Source organism: Cololabis saira, chromosome 17 (genome assembly GCF_033807715.1).
Source record: "Cololabis saira isolate AMF1-May2022 chromosome 17, fColSai1.1, whole genome shotgun sequence".
In the NCBI taxonomy this organism is placed as follows: Eukaryota; Metazoa; Chordata; class Actinopteri; order Beloniformes; family Belonidae; genus Cololabis; species Cololabis saira.
In genome coordinates, this window is record NC_084603.1 from 23,522,676 (window position 1) to 23,542,176 (window position 19,501).

The window sequence follows — 19,501 nt, forward strand, 5'->3', positions numbered from 1 at the left end:
ATGAAAAAGCAGTGGAAGGTAAAACTTACTTAAAAAAGTATGACCTAATGTAATTGGAGATAAGGTTTGGGGCTTTGAAAAATATCATGAAGTTTCTAAAAGTTTCCATAATAAGTTTTTTATTTGAATGAGTTTTTAGATTAAATGGAAAGTAAATGTCAATGTGCATGGATAGCAGTGAATAAAGTCAAACAAAGGAACGAAGCAAGAAAGAAACAATATGAAAGAAATTACTGGTTATTTTTATAATAATTTGGATCAGAGAATTCTGAAAATGAGCTACATGAATATGACAAAAAAATTACTCAAAGAAGTACATACTAGCACAGCCACTGGCAATAATATATATATTTTGTGTTGCACTAAATCAGGTTTTAGTGTGATGGATGACAGGATAAAAATTGGTTCCCATCATGTGAAAGAGATTCTGGAGAATGTTTGACCTCAGTGTGATAGAAAAGTAATAAGCAGTGGTAAGTGAGTGGTAAAGGAAATTCTGTGACCTAGACTGATAATATGAGGAACGAGGATTTTATCACAACCCATAAAACATTTTCAAGTAGTCTGACGCTCCAAATAAGTTTGGCATTGTTTGTTTTTTTTCCTTGCATTTTTAAAATAGTTTTCACTTTTACCAACAAAAAAAGGGCTTTTATTATGCTGCGAGTGTCCTATGTACCGAGTAGTAAAAATACCTCAGAAGCAAGTGGTATACACTTTCCTTCCAGTTTCTTTTTCTCAAGAATAGGAAATAGGAAACAGTGTGGAAAATCTGCACAAGCCCAGAGAAGAGGAATGCACTTTGCAAAACCGGACTTCTAACATTGAGAGCAGCTTGAAAAAGCACAGAACCCCAAACTGATTCAGACGCAGACCTGGAATTTATTTATTTATTTGTTCATGTATTTATTTATTTATTTATTGCTGCACAGAACAAGAAAAATCTGTCCTTCTTCATCTTCTACTCTTTTTTTCCGATACAATACCACAGTACAAAACGCTCTTCCCACTTCCCCTTTACAGGTCTATTTTAACAATGTGGTCCGTTTGTGGTAAGAAAAAAAAATGTGGAACTTGAAAGCTGGAGCTTTGTGTCGTTTAATTTTCAGGAAAATGAAAAGTTGCAGGTTTTCATACAGGAGCAAAGAAAGAAATTATTTTACGGCAAATTGGGATTCTTCAGCAGGGGATTGACATATTTGGGAGTTTTACAAACTTTGTCATGGGGTGCAAAGTATATCCCAAATGGCTTGTTGTGTATAAACAAAATATATAGCAATGGATTTTCACTCGTTTTGGTTAAAATAGTTTTGTTTAGTTGTCATAGCAGCCTCCAGTGATTAAAGCAGACAGTCCAACAGGGCTTCTTGATCTCAATGTAACAACAAACTTACTGATTTATTTATGATTCTACATCAGTTAATAAAACATTTTAAAATCAACACATGCCTGTTCCAGCTTTCATTAATGTTAAGTTACAAAATTCCATTGTAATTCAGTTTTCTCAGAATTGCATATGTTTGTTTAGAAAAAAACGTAAATGTGCAGACTATTATATTTTGAGTCACCACAGTAAATAAAGTATTCTTAGAAAATATGACAATATCCCACAATTTAAACCAGCAAAATGTAACTTTCAGCTTTTGTTGAGTTTGGTGGCTCCTTTGGATAAAAGCGGTAGTGCTTTACCAGTAGTGTGGAAGGGTTCCTACCATCCTTTTTTTTACTTTTTTTTTATGCAGGAACTAAGCCAATATGCAGAATGCAGTGTCTGAAAAACTTATTATACCTCCCCATTTAATAGCTTATGAAGCCATCTTTAGCAGCAAGAACACAAATTAATCTTTCTCCCTCTCTCTCTCTCTCTCTCACACACACACACACACACACACATAAAGAAAACTGCTCAGATGTCTTGAGGTAAAGGTCGTAATAGATCTATAGTGTCTCCCTAACGTTATAGCATTTGGAAAGCATTTGTAGTCTGTAGATATGTCTGAAATCATCCGAACTACATCATAAAATAATAGCTGATCCAAAAAATTAAAAACTACATTTCCAGCTACTATCATCTCAGGTCTTAAAGAAACTAACTGTCAACAGCCGACAACAGCATTACACCTAAAACATTTTTTGCTGTCTAAATAAATGCTAAGCCATTCTCGATTTTTGCTTGTGTGCTCTGCTAATATAACACAATAATCATGCCAGTCACTTTAAATGAATTAACAAAATGCAGAGCTTTGCTGTCTGCACACCCATGGATTATGCTAATAAAAAATTAATGATTTATGCTCCTATACTTAAGCAGCTGGTATTCATCACATGGCTTGGAACAGTTATATGCCAGGAGCCTTTTAGATATAAAGTAGAACGAGTTTAAACCCAGAGTGTAAAGATGTTTTGGGACCGTCTTTGCACTTCATGTATAGGGGATCCTAGATCTGATCTGTCTTCTATAATAAAGATCTTCCAAACATGAACTAGCCCAGATATGAGATGGGGGGTTTATCTAAGAAGCAAAACTTCTGTGCAGATAAAAAGAGGTAGAAAGGATATCTGGTCTTGTGGTTGGTAGGTAGAAGCAAAAGTGAAAAACAAAATGCTGTCCTCCATCGACATGTCTTGAAAATTTACTGGAGTATTACGGAGACAGAGTGCCTGAGAGTGACAGCCACTCACTCCTCCACACCAGTGCAGCTGGACTGTAGTCAATAAAACCTGAGACACATTCAAGCCTCTGAAGAATGAAGCTGAGTCACCTTCAAAGAATGAGGTTCATGAGCCATTGACAATGGGCCAAGAGTGACCTCACCTCTCTTCCGTGAGACATTAAGAGACTGACTCGATGCCAAAGTTGATCAAAAATACGTTCAGTCGTTCATGATTATTAGATCTCAATCTGATTCTCCATATTGCAGCCACTGATGACAGTCAGAATTGTAAGGTAATTCCTTTCCTGATGTCCAAAAATGTACCTACAAATCTTATCTGCCTACACAGCATGTAAGACATTGTGTACATGGATCTAAATTAAACTTGCACACAGATGGACGTCCACTAACTGGATCTGATGCAAAGCCGTTCGCCTCAAGCATCATCCAGCACTTCATCCTCCTTTATCGAAACACACAAGTCCAAGGTGGGTGATAAGAGAGGAGCGGCTGTGTTCTCCCAAGCACTTTGTCACCCTCTTCCTCCGTCCGCTCAAACCCCATTCTGAGTCTCCAGCACTTCACTGAACTAGAAAATAGGAGAGGAAACTAACACAGCTCTCCTCATGGACAGCTCTCCCTCAAGCAGTAAACAACATGGGGATCGATTTTTATACCAGAAAAATGTGGTATGGTATTTCTTCATGTCATTGCTGCATTCTGCCTTGGTGCAGTTCTTGACTCATTAGGTCAATTGGAGACCTTGCAGAGTTTAGTAGAAGTCTTTTTTTTTCTTTCTCTCTTTCTCTTTTGGATACGATCCAAGGTTCAGCACAAGGGATCCACAGTGTGATAAGGAAAAAATAGATAATGGTTTGAACACTGGCCAGGAGAAGAAGAAAAAAAAAACTAATTTCATCTCCAGTCAGAAAACCTGGAGTGATCTTTGATAATTATTTTAATGTTATCTTGGAACACGATTATAGTACACCTTCACAACAAATGAGAACTCAAAGATCCCAATTTTTCTTCTAGCACAAAATATTTTAATAATTCTTTTCTTGCAATTTTCGATGATTGTAAATTATTTTTAAGCATTATTTTGAATACAATGTAGACACACTTTATAAATCCTTCCTGAACATTTGTGTTCAAACAAAAACTATTATAATTTACAACTCATTAACATTTCCAGGGATTTATATTATTGGAAAAAAACAACATCTTTCTTTGAATTATTTCTTCATTCATAAGACATGTGCAATTATCGCCAATAATTGAGTTGAGTAAGTTTTACCTAATCAAGATGTGACCTGTGACACTGAAGCAACACGTGTCAGTTTTTCACCTTTATGCAACCTGTGGAATTTGTGTCATTATTGATGAAACAGGCCTGCTCATTGATTTGTCTTCAGGCCTTTAGCCATTATCGTGGCTGTAAGTGACTGAACTATACATAGAGAAGCTATTAAGCTACTTTGTTTTCTAAGTATAAGATCTTCGGAGGTCTATCATATTATGTCGTGGGATTCTTCTAAATACGTGCTGATTATGTCTCACGGCAGATGCAATAAATGCAGTAATCAAGGGGACATCAAAGGACAAAGTAATAATTGGGGATGAAACAACAATATGCTGCATTTTGTTCAACTAATGCTTATTAAATAGAAAGGAACCCTCATTAGAGCATTTAACAAAGTTATTTCTTTTTCATTTCAATGATAATATCTCAGTGAAACAAAACGTGCCAATTCTGAATGTCAGTGAAGCAGCGTAGTTTAATTAACAAACTCAAGACAGCTTCTTCTGGCAAAAGATGCGCCGTCAGCCTATTGTCATCGAACTAAAGCATGTGGCATATGGTAATAAAATCACAATGAGGATGCATTCTGCAGAGTATGAATAAATTAGTCGATTATCATTTTGTCTGTGCTAGCTGTATCATTAAATAGTTGTTTCTTTCAGTTAATTTGGCAGATTTTTAACAGTCACGGAGGGGAGAGAGGCTGCGTTTGGCAAGCAGGGTGGTAATCTATCACGGTTGCATCTATCTCTGTCAAAGCAATTCTCACAAGTAGCTTAAATTCTGCAGAGTGTTGTTTAGTATTCTTTAGCGAAACCCAGCTGTAAAACTCTCTAAAATGGAATTGTGCTCTGAGGGGGGGAAGAAACACTTCCCTATTGTTTATCTCCACACTTATGTTTTGTTTTTTGTGTTTTTTTTATCCTGCATTGATCCGTTACAAAAATTTCCTCGTTTTTCAGACTACTGTGTGGTCCCATTACCAGCAGCCCTGTTCTTAAAGTTTTGTTTTTCCAGTGAGTTACTCCACTGATAGGGCAGCAACCATCACCAGTCTGGAGAAAACTGCACTGTGACACATTGATAAGGAGCTTTTGGTATAGAGATGGAAATACAAATCAGCCAAACCCAGCACATGTGAACCAATGAACCCCAAAAGGTCAGACAGCAACTTTATGTTTCAACCGTAATCAAGATGTTCAGGAAGTTCAGAATCTCTGGTTGTTGTCAATCTGTGCATCATAGCCTGGCTGGAGTTCGCCCTGGACACCCTTGATCTCCTACAGCATCTCACATCACATTTTAAGTTTGGGTAGCTGAATTTAATTTGGTTTGTGGTAATTACAGCGTTGTGCATTACCGAAATGACGAAGGTGTTTAAAAGGTCTACAATAGATGGTATTGTTGCGGCTTATTAGCTATGGTGCATTACAGCTGCTGGCAGTTATCAGGTGTCTCGGCTAAGAAAGCATTTCCACCCCATCTTTAAGGAGAATGTGTGTAATCCTGAAAGCAAACAGTGGCCGGGAGAGCAAATATGAATACATTCTGAGAAAATGACTTCAATTCAATCATCCTCCTGGCTTACCAGCTTATTGTACACAGGACAAGATGTAAATATAATATCAAGGTCTAGAAGCATGTAAAGTAAGAATTAGAAATTACTATTGCATTGTTATTAGAGTTGTTATCATGTAGCTCAAGTAACCAAAATAACTCAACCCTTTAAACATGGGAGTTGTGTCCACATTATTTTCCCTTTGTTCTCTTTCCATACATGACTGCATGCATTGTTCAAACAAGATTAAAAGAGCATCACTTCCAAATTATACAAGGCCTACCGCTGAGTCAACCTATACTGCAAAAAGCCTATTTTAAAACCGTCCCCAGATCAAAGCATTAGGAGCTTCTATTCCGGTCATGCTGTGCTGGTTAGGAGCCAGCATTTGAATCAAATGACACAATGCAGCATTTCCAATTCGGAGCTAACAATGACTTTGAAAAATGGTAGAGTTCAGACAAAGAAAAAAGAAAAGGTACCGCATTTCAACACGATCGCACTCAAGGATCTAATTAGCACTTGTGTGTCATGCTGAGATGCCGATGCCATGGTTGTTTTGCTGTACGCATGTCAAGAGTGTCTGCTGTATTCTGTTCTCATTTATGAGATCTGGTCTTTTTTTTGTCCAAGAAGCAGAAAGCTGTGTAGCAGATAAAAACTCTGGCCTTTAGGAGAGATTTACTGTACATGACAGGGAAAGAATTTCTACATGTCATTTACACAACAAGCGAGGAGTTTTCGTTTTTAGCTGTTAGCTGTCGGCGGAGGAAACGACTGTCAATCTGTGGTTATTTATTCTAGGATACCCCAGTATGTAACTATGAAGATATAACACCACACTGGCAGTGAATCACACGGTTTCGTCAACTGTTGAGTTGAACTGTGACTGGCGGAGGGGAAAAAAAATGATGGGGAAGTTACTATACGTTGAAAGGTGCCAGTGGCAGAAACACGAGACAATAGCAGCAGACTGACTTGTACATGCTGTGCTACAAAGACATCTCACAGCAGCGATATCCCTCCCAGGAGCAACAGTTATTGAATGGTGCTCAGCTCACCACAATCATAGACAAACAAACGGCTCGCCACTGATCACAGCAACGGTTACTCTCACTGCATAGCTAAAGGGATGATTAATCTGCTTTGCTGAATGACCTAGAAAAGCTTCCCTGACTCCAACTGCTTCAATCTGTTTGTGAACAGCGATGATCCTAGATATAGGGCTTTTGTTTGCCGAGGCACCTGCTCCCTGGTGGCTCCCCAGTCATAGTTTGTTGCTTCTGGCTTCTCACCAAGGCATTTCTTCACAGTATGCAGCAATCACCATGATCTGCCAAGTGATTAATTGCTTAATAATTGCTGAGGCTACTCCATGGCGCAGTTGTCTGCTCTGCTCTCTGTCAACACTATTTGAACAGCAATTGTAAAAGATGCAAATATTTCAACACAAAACAAAAAGATACAAACAGCGATAGAGCAAGAGGAAATGAAACAATAGATGGTATAAATAAGAGATGCGCAGTGCATACTGCAAGAAACAGCAGTTCTGCTGAGATAAAGCCTGCGCTCTTTTCTGAGTTTCTCCTTGTTATGGATTCAGCATTCAGAAGACCTGCAAATGTTAGCTTTTATTTGAAGAGGAAATGACGAAAAGTGGATATTAGGGAATAAAGAAGCTCTCTGGAACTGGTGGTTTGGTTTTGATTCAGCAAAAAAAAAACACTCATTTTGTATAAATAATAATTGAGCAGAAATTATGCTTTGCTTTTTTTTTCTATTGTATCAAATGCAGTTATTAAAGCTGTTGGCCATCCAAACCAGTATCCACCTCTACTCCAGATGCTTTAATAGAGATCTGCTCTTGACCGACACTTGTCATAGGGGTGAGGACTGCACCCAGTTTCATTATATCACTTTGAGCGAAGCATATTCTTTTACAAACTAATTACACTGTCCATCAAAGCGGTTACCCTATAAGGAAATGCTTTGTACCTTAATGTCCATTTGTCTGCCTGCAGATGAAAAGGTGTCTCCATGTTTGACCTTGCTTTGTCAGATGTCATCTCTTTTTGCAGCTTTAGTTCTTTCTTCTTCCCTTAATCGTCTAAATGACAGGAATGAGCTCCATATGCCATGGTAGTCACTTCAATAGAGGATGTTAAGCAGAGTTATTAAAGAAAAATTTGAAATGTCAGTGAACTAAACTGCTCAAAAAAAAAAAGGTATAAGAGAATATTTGAACATAAGGCATACATTGCTAAAGATCGTAGCTTTGGTACACATGTAGCAGATGGTTTACTCTTTAATACTTCCACTTTTTCAAAGTGATTGCATATCAAAAGAGTAAATACACAGAGCAATGGGAATCAATAACAATAAAGTGAGAGGAGATGGTGTACAATAGTGTATTTATCGCTCGCTTGAATAGAGGCAGTTAATCAGCGGCCGCTCGGCCTCTCAATGGTTTCATTTGGGTGGGATTAAGTCCCACATTTCTCTCAACCCTGTGAGATTTAATCGGAGAGAGAGTTCAGCTGCAGTGTCAGAACAAAATCAGGCGATGACCAGTCTGGGATTACACTCACGGGTGTGGAGGTCTGAAGTCAGTAGCAAACCCCCGTCGTGGCTTTTTTTTCTTCTTTTTTTTTGGGCATGGGTAACACAGAGGCAATGAAAAGAAAAATGTTTCCTGGAGAAATCTCTGTTATATGGATTTGTGTTCCAACTGATATGTGCTGCCAGGCGGTTTGTCAGCGCATTGTCTCCATCCCAGAATTCTGAACATGAGGAGAAACTCAGTACGAATGTTTTAGTTAAAAAGCAGAAAAATCCTTAACTTTTTAAAGGTATTGTGACATCATTTTTAACATGCTTTTAACACTATTAAAAGTCTTGGCCAACATCCCTCAAATGTGTCTAAAAGAGTGTAACAAGAAAAACTTCACTCTAGTACTCCATTCCTGGCTTTTTATTACAGTGTTTTTTTGCGCCGTGAAAAACACTTCCTTTTCCCCCTTTCCTGTCAATCATTGCTCCGCTCCTCCTCCAAACCTCCTCCTCCTCCAGCCATACGCTCACAGCGGCGTCGGAGAGTTAAGCCGGGAGCGACAGGTGACGCATGCACGGAAAAGCAGCAGGGAGAAGCAGTCCACAGCAAACAATCATAAAAATAAAGGCATGCAAGCAGCAGTATCCCCTTATCTTAAGTCCAGTCAGTGGCCGCGGGTCTTCTTAGCAGTTTTCCTCCGCTGATGAGAACAGAAGAGGCTCTAAACAGCTCCGTGTTAAGCCTCATTTATGGTTCCGCGTTAAATCGACGCAGTGCCTACGCCGTAGGGTTCAGCGTACGGTGCGCGTCGCTGCGTAACCCTACGCCGTAAGCTCTGCGTCGGTGTAACGCGGAACCATAAATCAGCCTTTATGGTGCACTGGAGAGGAGAGGAGGCAGGGAGCTGGGTGGAGGGGGCGGTGATTTAGCGGATCGTTACGTAACGATCCGCCAGCAAACCAGGTGCGCCGTTTTTGCACAGTTATGCGGAAAATCCCAGAAAGCACACAATACACTGAATGTTAAAAGTTTGTTGTTTTTTGGGTGTAATTGATGTCAAGACACCCAACAAAACACAAAAAATCAAGAAAAATGTGTTTTTCATGTCACAATACCTTTAAAAAGCTGAAAAATCCTTAACTTTTTAAAGCATTACATGGAAGTTTCTGATGAATGTTATAAAAGCACAATAATGAAGTGAATAATGAAAATGTTCTAACGCTCTACCTGTCATGCCTGTTTTTGCAGTGTTGAGCTGGACTTTAAACTGCAGGAGGACAAACTACAGCCTGTGATGAAGAGACTTTTCCCCCTGGACAGTCAACAATGCCCTGCTCTGCCCTACCCCAATGAAGTATTCACATCCACTCCAAAACGAAAGTCCAAGACAGAGTCCAAGAAGCATGCTCGTTGGAAACTTTGGTTCCTCTGAATAAAACATGAAGGCTTTGGAAACGGCCATTTCATCCCAGTTATTCTCAAAATGGTGGGAGGAATATTCAGATGGAGACGATCAACGTACATGAATGAATGATGGCGGGAGCCCGTTGATTTAGGGCTCTGACCTGAGACTGTCAGGCCAGCTGGGGGACAGCAGAGACACAGAACATTTTAAATCCAGTCTAATCTTTTTCTGGCATGTTTGCTGGACAGGATCGACACACACACCTGCACAAGCTAGGTGAGCAGCGACACACATTTTTGTATTGTATTTAGTTTTTTATCTGTTTAAAGATGGACTTCTTTTAATGCACTACCCCAAATCAGAAAAAAAAACAACTGCTGGAACAATATGGAAAAAGCACTTTAGCACTTTTCTTAAATTCACTTTATTTTGTTTTCTTTACAGACATGTTTGTCGGTTTTTGTCTCGTCATCTTCGTTTGTCAATATACATTCAATTTGAACATTTTCAGGTCTGCAAACATCCTAAAAAGTTGTATTGAAGCTTTTACATCAAGAGATTCTGCATCAATGCTGGCAACACAGGAATGCAGATGAGGATGCTAAGCGATGAAGCATTTCTGTTGTTATTTTTTGTTCCACTCTTCATGCAAATGAATCTTAAGGTGTGCAGCAGTACAAGGTCGTCACTGAACCCAATCTAATTTCATTTCAAAGTTCTCCAAACATTACTGTATCTATCGGGAACAGCTCAGGATTGCAGACGGGCCAGTTCCGTACCTGCAGCCTTTTCTTCCACCGATGTGTCTTTGTAATGTGTGTAGGATGGAGTTAGCCGTTGTGTTATTGAAAAATGCATGTACGTCTCTGGAAAAGATGTGGTCTTGAATGCAGCACACACTGATCTGAAACAGTCCCTGGTTTTCTAACTTTTTAGTATTTGGTCCTGAGCAGAACCTATTTCCTATCAAGACCAGAATACAGAATTTTTATCTTACATATACTAAGTTCTGTTGTCTGTTACAGACATTTAAAAACTGGGAAAACCGAAATTGACTATATACCAAGAAATAAATTGAAGTCTACAAGAAAACACCTGAAATATATTGGGTTCATACTGTCTGCAAGGAAATAAAAGATACATTTCAGTGTAAATTTCACTGCATTATTTATTTATTTGCATTTGACACATCATCCCAGTTGTTTCTGATTTGGGGTTATAGTAGCAGCATCTTATAATTAAATCTCTCCGTTGCATCAGCCAATGAATGCATTGCAATCTTGGTCTTTTCCCCGTAGAGCATATTGCTTGGCTGCAAGAGGAGGCGCCTTGTGGAGGGTCTTGTATGACTGAACCTATAACCATTGAATGGACATCAGCCCCACCTCCAGCAAAGCACAAACATTTGAGCGTTGAGAGGAACATGAGTGAAAGACTGACACAGGGACGATTACAGGACAGTATGCGAGCATCGTGCAATGCCTTCCTCATTCTCTTTATTTATTTACATGCTGCTCAGTTCTCTGTCTGTCTGAACTTCTGATGGCCTTTGCTAAAGTTAGAGGTATTTCTATCTGTTTCTTTATCTTTCTATTGCTCCCTTTCTTTAGCTCACTGTGCAGCTAACTGGCCGGCCAACTTTGCCTCATTCGTTCTTCCTAATATGACACATAATGTCCAGAATCAATATTTTAGATTATCTTCATACTAATAGCTAAGTACTGTAAATTGAATTTAAAATTTTAGATTTGGAGACCTTCCTCTTAAAGCAAGTTCTATAGTTAAAAATATAGAACGACTTATTGGGGTTTAATCAGAATTTGTTTTATTCTGCTTTAGATCTTGTAATAAAAAAACAACATAATTCTTTCTTTTTTTTAACTTGCAACAAATTGTAAAGGGTATTTGGCTTTGTTAATGAGTCCTTTTAGAGTTGTTCATGTCTTTCTATCACTTAATGTGTCACAGCAAAGCTCTGAGGTTCTGAAACTGAGCTCTTTCTGTCACCTCTTTCATGTCCATTTACAGTAACACTTCCAGAGGTGTTTCGTCAATTTGATTTATATTTCTATTCAACTGCAAACTCCATTCAGCTTTATTTTTTCCAGAAGCAGCAAGCATGTGTCCCACAAAGAAAACTGTGCGCTGAACTTGCAGCAAGAGTAGAAGGGCTATACATAGAGCTAGAGGAGTTCATCACTCTTTTAAGAAGAAAAAAACCTTATCTCCACCAGCTTTAGTCACATACAAAAAAAAAGACAAAAAAAACTGATGTAGCAGTGACACTGAACTTGTTACAAGGTGGTTATTATATAATTGATTTTACTGTAATTTTCTAACTTTAGCACTTGGAAAGTTAAATGAAATGTTAAATGTATAGTTAAAGTGTCAGGAAGACAAATAGTCACCCTCCATTGTTACATCATACAGTAGATGATATTATTCAGGTCACCTATATCCATGCAAAGAGCTGTATCTTGAGCAAGTGCAATTTTTTGATTATGTGCAATATTATGCATTTTTATACTGTTTCTACATCACAATTAAAACATTTTCAACTGAAAGTGATCCAGTGTGCTCCTGTGTCTTCTGAATACGAGAAGCAAAAAAGCTGCAAAGTCCAAGGAGTTGTTTTGGAGAGAGGAAGGGAAACAGGAAGCGTGTGAAGTAAGAATCCCATTATTATCTTTCTGTTTCAGAAAGATGTTTGTGTCGGTTTATTCAGGAGTGACTGGTTTAAGAGGATCTCCATTCATTCTAAGGATGAAACACTCAAACACAACACATCATCTGTGTTAAACTGGGGTGACCACCATTAAACAGATCAATCATGTAAAACAGGGTCCTCAGGGCCCACTGTCCTGCATGTTTTAGATCGATCGATCCATCCATCTACATATGATGAACAACTGTCACAGAGTAATGATGCCCATAGAGCATCAATACTCAGAACTCCCCACCAGTCAGGTAGAAATGAAAAGGTTTCTGGGACGAGACGAAACACGTGGTCCAGTTCAGAATCAGTAGAAATGATTAATTGCTGCATTTTTGTTAATGGCTTAATATGAGACCAGTCTCATGCCCAGTGTATTTACCTCAGGTACTCTTGAGCCTGTTTTGTTTCTTCTGATGTCATGGATATTAATGTCTGGTGATATTTCAAACCAAACCATAATCTTCTCATCAACACTTGACTAGTTTTGGTGCCAGATCGTGAGTGAAAGTGATATTGTAAAATACTACAATCACGGTCCCCAAGGCAAAACTATCTAAAACAAAAAAAGAAAACTGTTTCACATGAGAGTCAGTAGCTCAAGGACAAATGTCATGAGAGTTATTCCTCTACCAGCTGGCTGCTCGAACACACTCGCTTGATTGTTCATATGACAGCGTGTGCTCCGAGTGTCACATACCGCCACCCAAGGTGTGCCGTGGCGCTGACATCTAAGGACACTTTATGCATATCTTAGAGAAGCTTTGATAAAGTAGCAGTGTTCGACCTTTCATACAGGTGGAAAAAACTGCAGGTGGCAGTTTGTGAGTGTGAAAACTTTTGCTCAATGTTCAACAATTAGTTTTTGCTCCTGTGGTGCATTTCATGAAAAAAAAGAAAGAAAGAAAAAGAAAACATCTTTAATTTCAAAATACACAGGTCACTTTTACTTCACAATAGGTGAATCATATTTAAGTGTACAAATAGTATAGTTCAGTGTTCAGATTGAAAAGCATTACAAACCTTCATAAAAAAGAAGATTCCTATATAACCTTGTTAAACAACATGGAACATTCCAACGTTAAAGAAAAAAAAAAAAGAGACAAGAGCTCTTCCAAGCCACACTTCTGTGTGGCGCCGTTCCTGCATGTTGTTATACAGCTGGGGCTGTATTCACATTTTCACTCTTTTGTGCTATAGGGAAGCAGATTTGGACCATGACGACGGCTCAGCAGCTGTGCAGTTGGGCTCCCTCTCTGCTCTCTTTAAATGTGATTAGTCTTCAATAGAAAGAAGCCACACAACCTCCAAGTCCTGGAGGGGAGACGCCGTTCCAGTCCATCAGACTGAGTGACCTGATCCCACATCCATCTTTCATCCTTATCACTATTACCACGTCCCTTTCATTCCACTCAGTTGATTGCCTTTGCTTTTGTCTTGTGTCTCTTCTGTCATTTTATTCCTACCTTCTTCCTTCTTCTCCCCAAAATCGGTTTTGCTCCCTTAAGTTGGCCTCATGCCAAATATCTACACAGTTTCCCTCATTATCATATGTAACATGTATTATGTATTGAAAATAATCTATTTATGGATACAAGTGGAGCCAGAAATAAAGTACAACTGTAAACATAGTGTCACTCAGCAGCGTGTAAAATTTCTAAAATCACATCAAACATAATCGCATTAGGAGTTATTGTCAAGTATATTGCAGACTGATTAATGAAATGCAGTGCGAGAAGTTTTGTTTAGTGGAAATGACTTTCTTGTCATTTTAATTTAGTATCTCATCCATAAGAATCTTTGTTTCAGAACTCTATATTGCTTATCTATTTCTGCTGGCACAAATTAGCTTGTGAAATGAAAAACGGCAGCGGTTACTGTCAAGCCAACGGATCTCTGCTCCTGAATTTGTAATCTGTTTCACTACCAGTGACAGCAATGTCATGGTGCAATGACCACACCCTTCATGCATCCCTCATTCATCCCTTCGGCTAAATGAGAAGTTCAAATGTTGTGAGGTTTCTCCTCTGGAAGTTAATGCAGTTTCAAAGTTGTCAGCAGTCATTTCAAACTCACCTCTATAGTGAGGTACCGCTGTGGTGAATTTACTGTGATTCCAATAAGTTTGATACTTACTGTAAATAGTTATGTTCTGTAAGTCTTTCATAAATAAATAAAAAGTGTTTGATGCTGGATCAGACGCTTAAGATTATATTTTTGTTTCTTTTGACGTTGTCGGTTTCTCAAAGATGAGTGCATTTTGCGTGGAGTTGCGAACACTCTTGAGGAAAACGATGATGTTGGATCCGCCTGTGCCAGTGGTGTTCAGCATGGAGCCCGCCCCTCTGAGAGGGCAGCCCATGGAGCGGGCACGGTTACCGGGCACGATCACGTACTTGGTGACAGTATTCAGGTGATAGTTACGTAAATCCACCAGTGCAGAGACACAGGAGTTGTAGGACTGGCAGAGGTCAAGACTGGAGCAAGTCATGATGAAGTCTCGCAGTGACGAACAGACAGACAGAGACTCTATCAGCTGACGGTGAGCGGGAGGCATGTAATCCCTCATGCGTGTCAGGAAGGCTCCTAGATAGGGGGGATCAATGAGGACAGCACAGGGGAGACTATGAGGGACTGAAAATAACAACCTTTTCTGGAAACATTTCTGCCAGAATTGACAACTGAACCCCACAACCTCGGAAAAGAAAAAAAGAAAAACTCAAGCACAACCCACTAAACAAAAAGCATCTGAGCTGGTTTTAAAATATTTAAAGAAGTGCATTTTTACCTGTCTCACCCTCATGTTGGATGCAAAGCAGAGCATCAAAGCACTGGATGGCTGAACTCTGAGCAGCACTTCCACCTGACAGCAGAATTGGCTCATTGCTAACACCTTCATACAGCAGCCCTCTTGGAAGCATGGGGTTGTCTCGCCACCTGAAACCATTTCAACAAGCACCGTCAACTTCCATACTAGATATGCAGAAGTACATGTTATGCAGGTAAACATACCACGCACCAATGCAGATGAACAGAACGGAAGTACAGAAGCAGAAATAACATGCAATATCTAATGAGATTAATATGCATGAAGTGAAAAAAAATTGTAAAAAGGATTAATAAAGTCAGTACGTGAGACATTGTAAAAGCCCAAAAACTCACCCTGAGACGAAAATTCTCAATGTTCCATGAAATGTGGTTGGCTCCACATGACCTGGACGGAGCACAAATTCACTTAGTTTAATTACCTTTCAAGCCCCTCATAAAAGCCACAGCAAGCAAACTAATTAAGTTCATATTTAGGCAAGTTTAACTCAAAATTACTGTGCATGAGTTGGAAAGTTTCCCTCATCTTCTTCAAAGACTGGGTTACTTTGATTAGGCCCTTCTGTATCCCGATGAGGTCAGAGATTTTCATGGCGTGCATCACCTCCAGCGCCCCCTGGTAAGAGTTGAAAGACATGTACAATATATGTACTAAAGCCAAAAAATAACAAGAAAATAGACAGGCAACATCGGGTCGAGCGTGGGAAAGAGGGTACTGACCATTAAGCCTGAACTGGCAGCCTGCTCCACCAGCAGGGACACAATAAAAAATCCCCTGCAACTCTCCCCACCAGGGAAGGAAAATATCAGGTCTATGTTCCTGTTTTTAAAAATCATAATAAAAATATATGAGTAACACATCATGTGAGAAGATTATGTAATAAAAATCACATGAGGGTGAAATACTGTTTGAAAGAGAGAGAAACTACTTTCTGTTTCACTTACCCAAATTCCATATCTCTAGAAGAAAAACGAAAGAGCAAATACAGAGGTGTCATTGAAGGAAAGCATTACCAAGATATGTTTCTGTTCTTTAAAAATAGTTTTGGCACTTTTGAATATGAACTTAAAGACAAGAAAGAAAGTTATTGATCACCCCGTGGGATCCTTTAACTTCCAGTTGGCTAAAACGGAATCTGCATAAGTCAGGATAGGCGGGAGGCCGAGCCTGCGGGATACCCGCCAGTAAGGACAGGCCAGTGCTTTAGGAAGAATCTGTCAAACAACCACAACAGGAAAGTTTCAGTGATGAATAAAGACCTAGAAGGTGGTTCGACAGCTTCACCTACATGTAGAGTAAAACATCTCAGCAGCTTGAAAAGAACAGATGGCTTGATTTTAACTTAAACATCGATGGACAGACGTTATTGTGATGACCTGAATTTCCTGAAGTGTCCACTTAAGAATAAATTGCATTTTATTAGCTTGAAACACTTTTCAGTTGTTGTAAAGTGAAAAGAGGTTTGATGCAGCTTAAAGTTAAGCTTCTATTCAGAATAATGCCCGATCACTTCTCTGACAACTAATTAGGTTTTGGACAGCCAATGGTCACTACATGAGCTGGCAGTGATCCTTTATGGTCCATCTGTGTGACAGCAATGATGAACAGCGACAAAAATAACACAGGTCCTGTCCAGAACTCCATTCTGTTCATGAGTTTATTTTATCGAGGGGCTGTGTCTTGTATTTGTCTTGGAGCTTTCAATTTTTATGCATCGGACTTATCCCATTGTTAAGTTTTTCATCTGACAGCTTGGCCAGAACGTGGTCAACAATGTAACTTCAGCAATTCATTTTTTTTCCTTTTAACTACAGCATTGGGGCTGAAAATGTTGAGCTGATTTTTGCAAACTTTCCCGACACTTAAAATGGGAAGTTGAGAAAAATACCCAAAACAAGTGGTTTACATAGAAGTGCATGGTTCTGTAGAAAATAAATAAATAAATCATGCCATGCGCAGATACCATGTATTGTCAGCTAAATGCCTGGGATATTTTGGGATGGTTAATACAGTTATTGCCAGGCAAATTAATTGAAATAGTAAAAACGCATACATGAGCCCTCCTCTATCAACATGCTGAATTATCCCTTTAGTCTAATTTTTTTCAGTTATTGTTATCAATTCCCAAGGAAAGTTTCCAGCCTTACAAAGTATCAACTTGTATAACCCGAGCAGGTTTGTTAATGTAGGAAAATGTCTCATGTTATACGGGCCTGGACAACCAAAGTGTATCACCATATATATAGTACATCATTTTTTCCCACTTTCATTCCCTCACAGAGGAATTGTACCTGAGCAGGTGCATGTTGTCCATCCTGCCACACATATCCCATGCTGATGAATCCCAGCACCAGGTGAGCAAGCCTAAGCTCCCGGTGGTTGCTCAAAAGATGGGGACTCAAAACAGGCATCTGTATTGGGAAATCAAAATGTTGATATTTACATTTTTTTTTTTAAAACAGTGAATACCATCAACTTGACCCACATTTACATGTACTTCCATCCTCAGTTCTGACGAAACTTTTCCATCTTACCTTGTGAACCAGATCCCGCAGTTTACGTGACTCTATCAAATGTGTAAGATTATTTGCCAGGTCCAACCACACCTGATAATAGTCTGCGAGCTGAGTCTAGGAGATAATGAGGATAAAATGACTCGTTTGTTGATTTTCCTTTGTGTATGTGTGTGTGTGTATGTGTGTGAGAGAGAGAGGGGGGGTTATTGTGCAGTGTAATCAGTAATATCATCAGCTCAGGTTTTCCACGGTCCCTGACCTGCATGCCAGGGACTGATTGGTGCTATCAATCAGAGAAAGAATGCAATTTAACAAAGGGGGCATGAATAAATAATATACTCAGAAAAAACAGCCACACAACAATGAGGGGGATGCCCAGGAGTTAAATGTGAAGTAGGCTGGTCTGAAAGCCAATGGGTGAATGATTGACTGAAATTATATATTAGTTTTTTTGGGGTGGGGGTAAGACATTCATTTGTATCATTCTCTCTATCTATACATATTTCAATGATATGTGCTATATTTATCAAATGGTATAAGGACAAACTATACAATTCATCTGACCCTTACATATACATGGCTTGACAGTGCACAGGGTCAATCAGGGCCCGTCATGTGAAAGGCTTGATAGATGATAGGACCCAGGCTTCCTCTAGATCAATAACCCTATAACTTTAGACAAAAACAACCATACTTATCTGTTTCAGCCCACAGAGACTACATGTGCTGCTGACCAAACACTTAGACGAAGGGAAGAGAAAATAGCATTCAGGGTGAATGAAAATATCTCTGCCTAGACAACACAGGCAATGTTGCCATTCTTCAAACATCTGGAGAATATCTGCTGTGTGAAAAAAGAAAAGGATGACAATGGAACTTACCAGTGGCTCTTCAAGGATAAATCCAAGCTCTTCAGAGATATCAAATACATCCAAGTCTGCATGCAATGTTTCTCTGCAGTTGCTCTTCAAATGCTCTACTCTGTAGTCCATTGCAGCTGTTTGACTTTGAGAGGACAAAAGTGCTCGGTGAGTCTGACACGCAGATATCAGCGGGGAAACTTCCTTTCACTACCTTTGTCACATCCCTTTTTATTGCACTCTCAACCACAAAGAGCCAATCATATTTCTTGCACGGTAATGTCAGGAGTTCACAGAGAGAAGCAGAAACTCCCTTTTTAGTGCGGTTTGGAGGATAGCTCTCATTTTGTGGCAGCTGATCAAGGAATTTGAGAACAGGACCAGCTGACAAATAACACAAAATATTTAGATTTTAACAAACCTGTGACATATCATGTGCATATGAATCCGCCTTTGGAATGAGCATGACTTTATCAAAGTCACCTATTGAGACATATGACAAGGAACACAAGATCTGATGATACACCACACCTGTCGTTTCGTTAGAAAAACATGCAGGGGTGAATAATGTGGAAGAACATTTTGCCTAATGCTTGACTTGACTTTTACTTGATGACAGACAAAAGTCATATGGGCAACACTTGATGAATTTCTAATGGATTTAGTTTAATAAATTAGTAAAGAAGTTGTGATACTCAGAACAATTAAGAAAATAAATAGTTATTTGACATTTTTTCATCCAGCATACACACCCTTAAAGGCTGAATTATACTTCTGCGTCAAAACGACGCCGTGTCTACGGCGTGTGGTTTTTGGACACGCAGAGGACACGCCGTCACATGCGCCGTCAGTGACGTGCACCTCCCGAAAATTGTAACTACGCGTCGAGGAGACGCCGTCCACACGCAGACCGAGAGGGCTGTGATTGGTTCGTTTGAAAGCGAAGCATTTCCGGTTTCCGGTTTGAATCAGTAGTGAACTTCCAGGGCTCTTTTCTTCGTTTATATGTGATTTTTTTTGTTTTTGTTTTTTGCACAATAGTTGTCCTTATCTCTTTGATTTACTGTGACCGGAAAAAGTCGGATAAACCATTCAGAAAAAGATCGCTAACTAG

The 19,501-nt window shown here is 39.2% G+C and overlaps 2 protein-coding genes across 4 annotated transcripts in view; one reads left to right on the plus strand and one right to left on the minus strand.

Annotated features, from left to right (window-relative positions):
• The window catches only part of insyn2ab (inhibitory synaptic factor 2Ab), a 43,133-nt gene that overhangs the window by 16,170 nt on the left and 7,462 nt on the right, over positions 1 to 19,501 (plus strand). The window contains exons 4-5 of one of the 3 annotated variants that reach the window (XR_009784353.1): positions 9,315 to 9,747; positions 10,770 to 12,397. Coding sequence is in view for 1 of the 3 variants with exons in the window: in XM_061745202.1 (XP_061601186.1) it covers positions 9,315 to 9,498 (184 nt within the window). In the remaining 2 variants the exon portion in view is untranslated. Of the gene's footprint in view, positions 1 to 9,314; positions 9,934 to 10,769; positions 12,398 to 19,501 lie in introns of those variants that run through there. The other 2 variants (XR_009784354.1, XM_061745202.1) reach the window with 2 other exon arrangements.
• LOC133463681 (indoleamine 2,3-dioxygenase 2-like) lies at positions 14,323 to 18,532 on the minus strand. The gene is made up of 10 exons (XM_061745361.1): positions 18,409 to 18,532; positions 17,546 to 17,641; positions 17,303 to 17,422; positions 16,107 to 16,225; positions 15,956 to 15,970; positions 15,731 to 15,830; positions 15,509 to 15,626; positions 15,347 to 15,398; positions 14,973 to 15,121; positions 14,323 to 14,770 (listed from the first exon to the last, which is right to left on the minus strand). Exons 1-10 carry the CDS (start codon positions 18,517 to 18,519, stop codon positions 14,394 to 14,396), a joined length of 1,257 nt encoding a protein of 418 aa, XP_061601345.1. The 5' UTR covers positions 18,520 to 18,532; the 3' UTR covers positions 14,323 to 14,393.

What these genes read in the sequence shown, in the direction of transcription:
- LOC133463681 (XM_061745361.1), bottom strand. Translation starts at nt 18,519, where the DNA reads ATGGACTACAGAGTAGAGCATTTGAAGAGCAACTGCAGAGAAACATTG. An exon ending in TTATCCTTGAAGAGCCACTG is followed by an intron (nt 17,642 to 18,408) that starts GTAAGTTCCATT and finishes ATTATCTCCTAG; the next exon opens with ACTCAGCTCGCAGACTATTA. An exon ending in CCAACATGAGGGTGAGACAG is followed by an intron (nt 14,771 to 14,972) that starts GTAAAAATGCAC and finishes CCCCCTATCTAG; the next exon opens with GAGCCTTCCTGACACGCATG.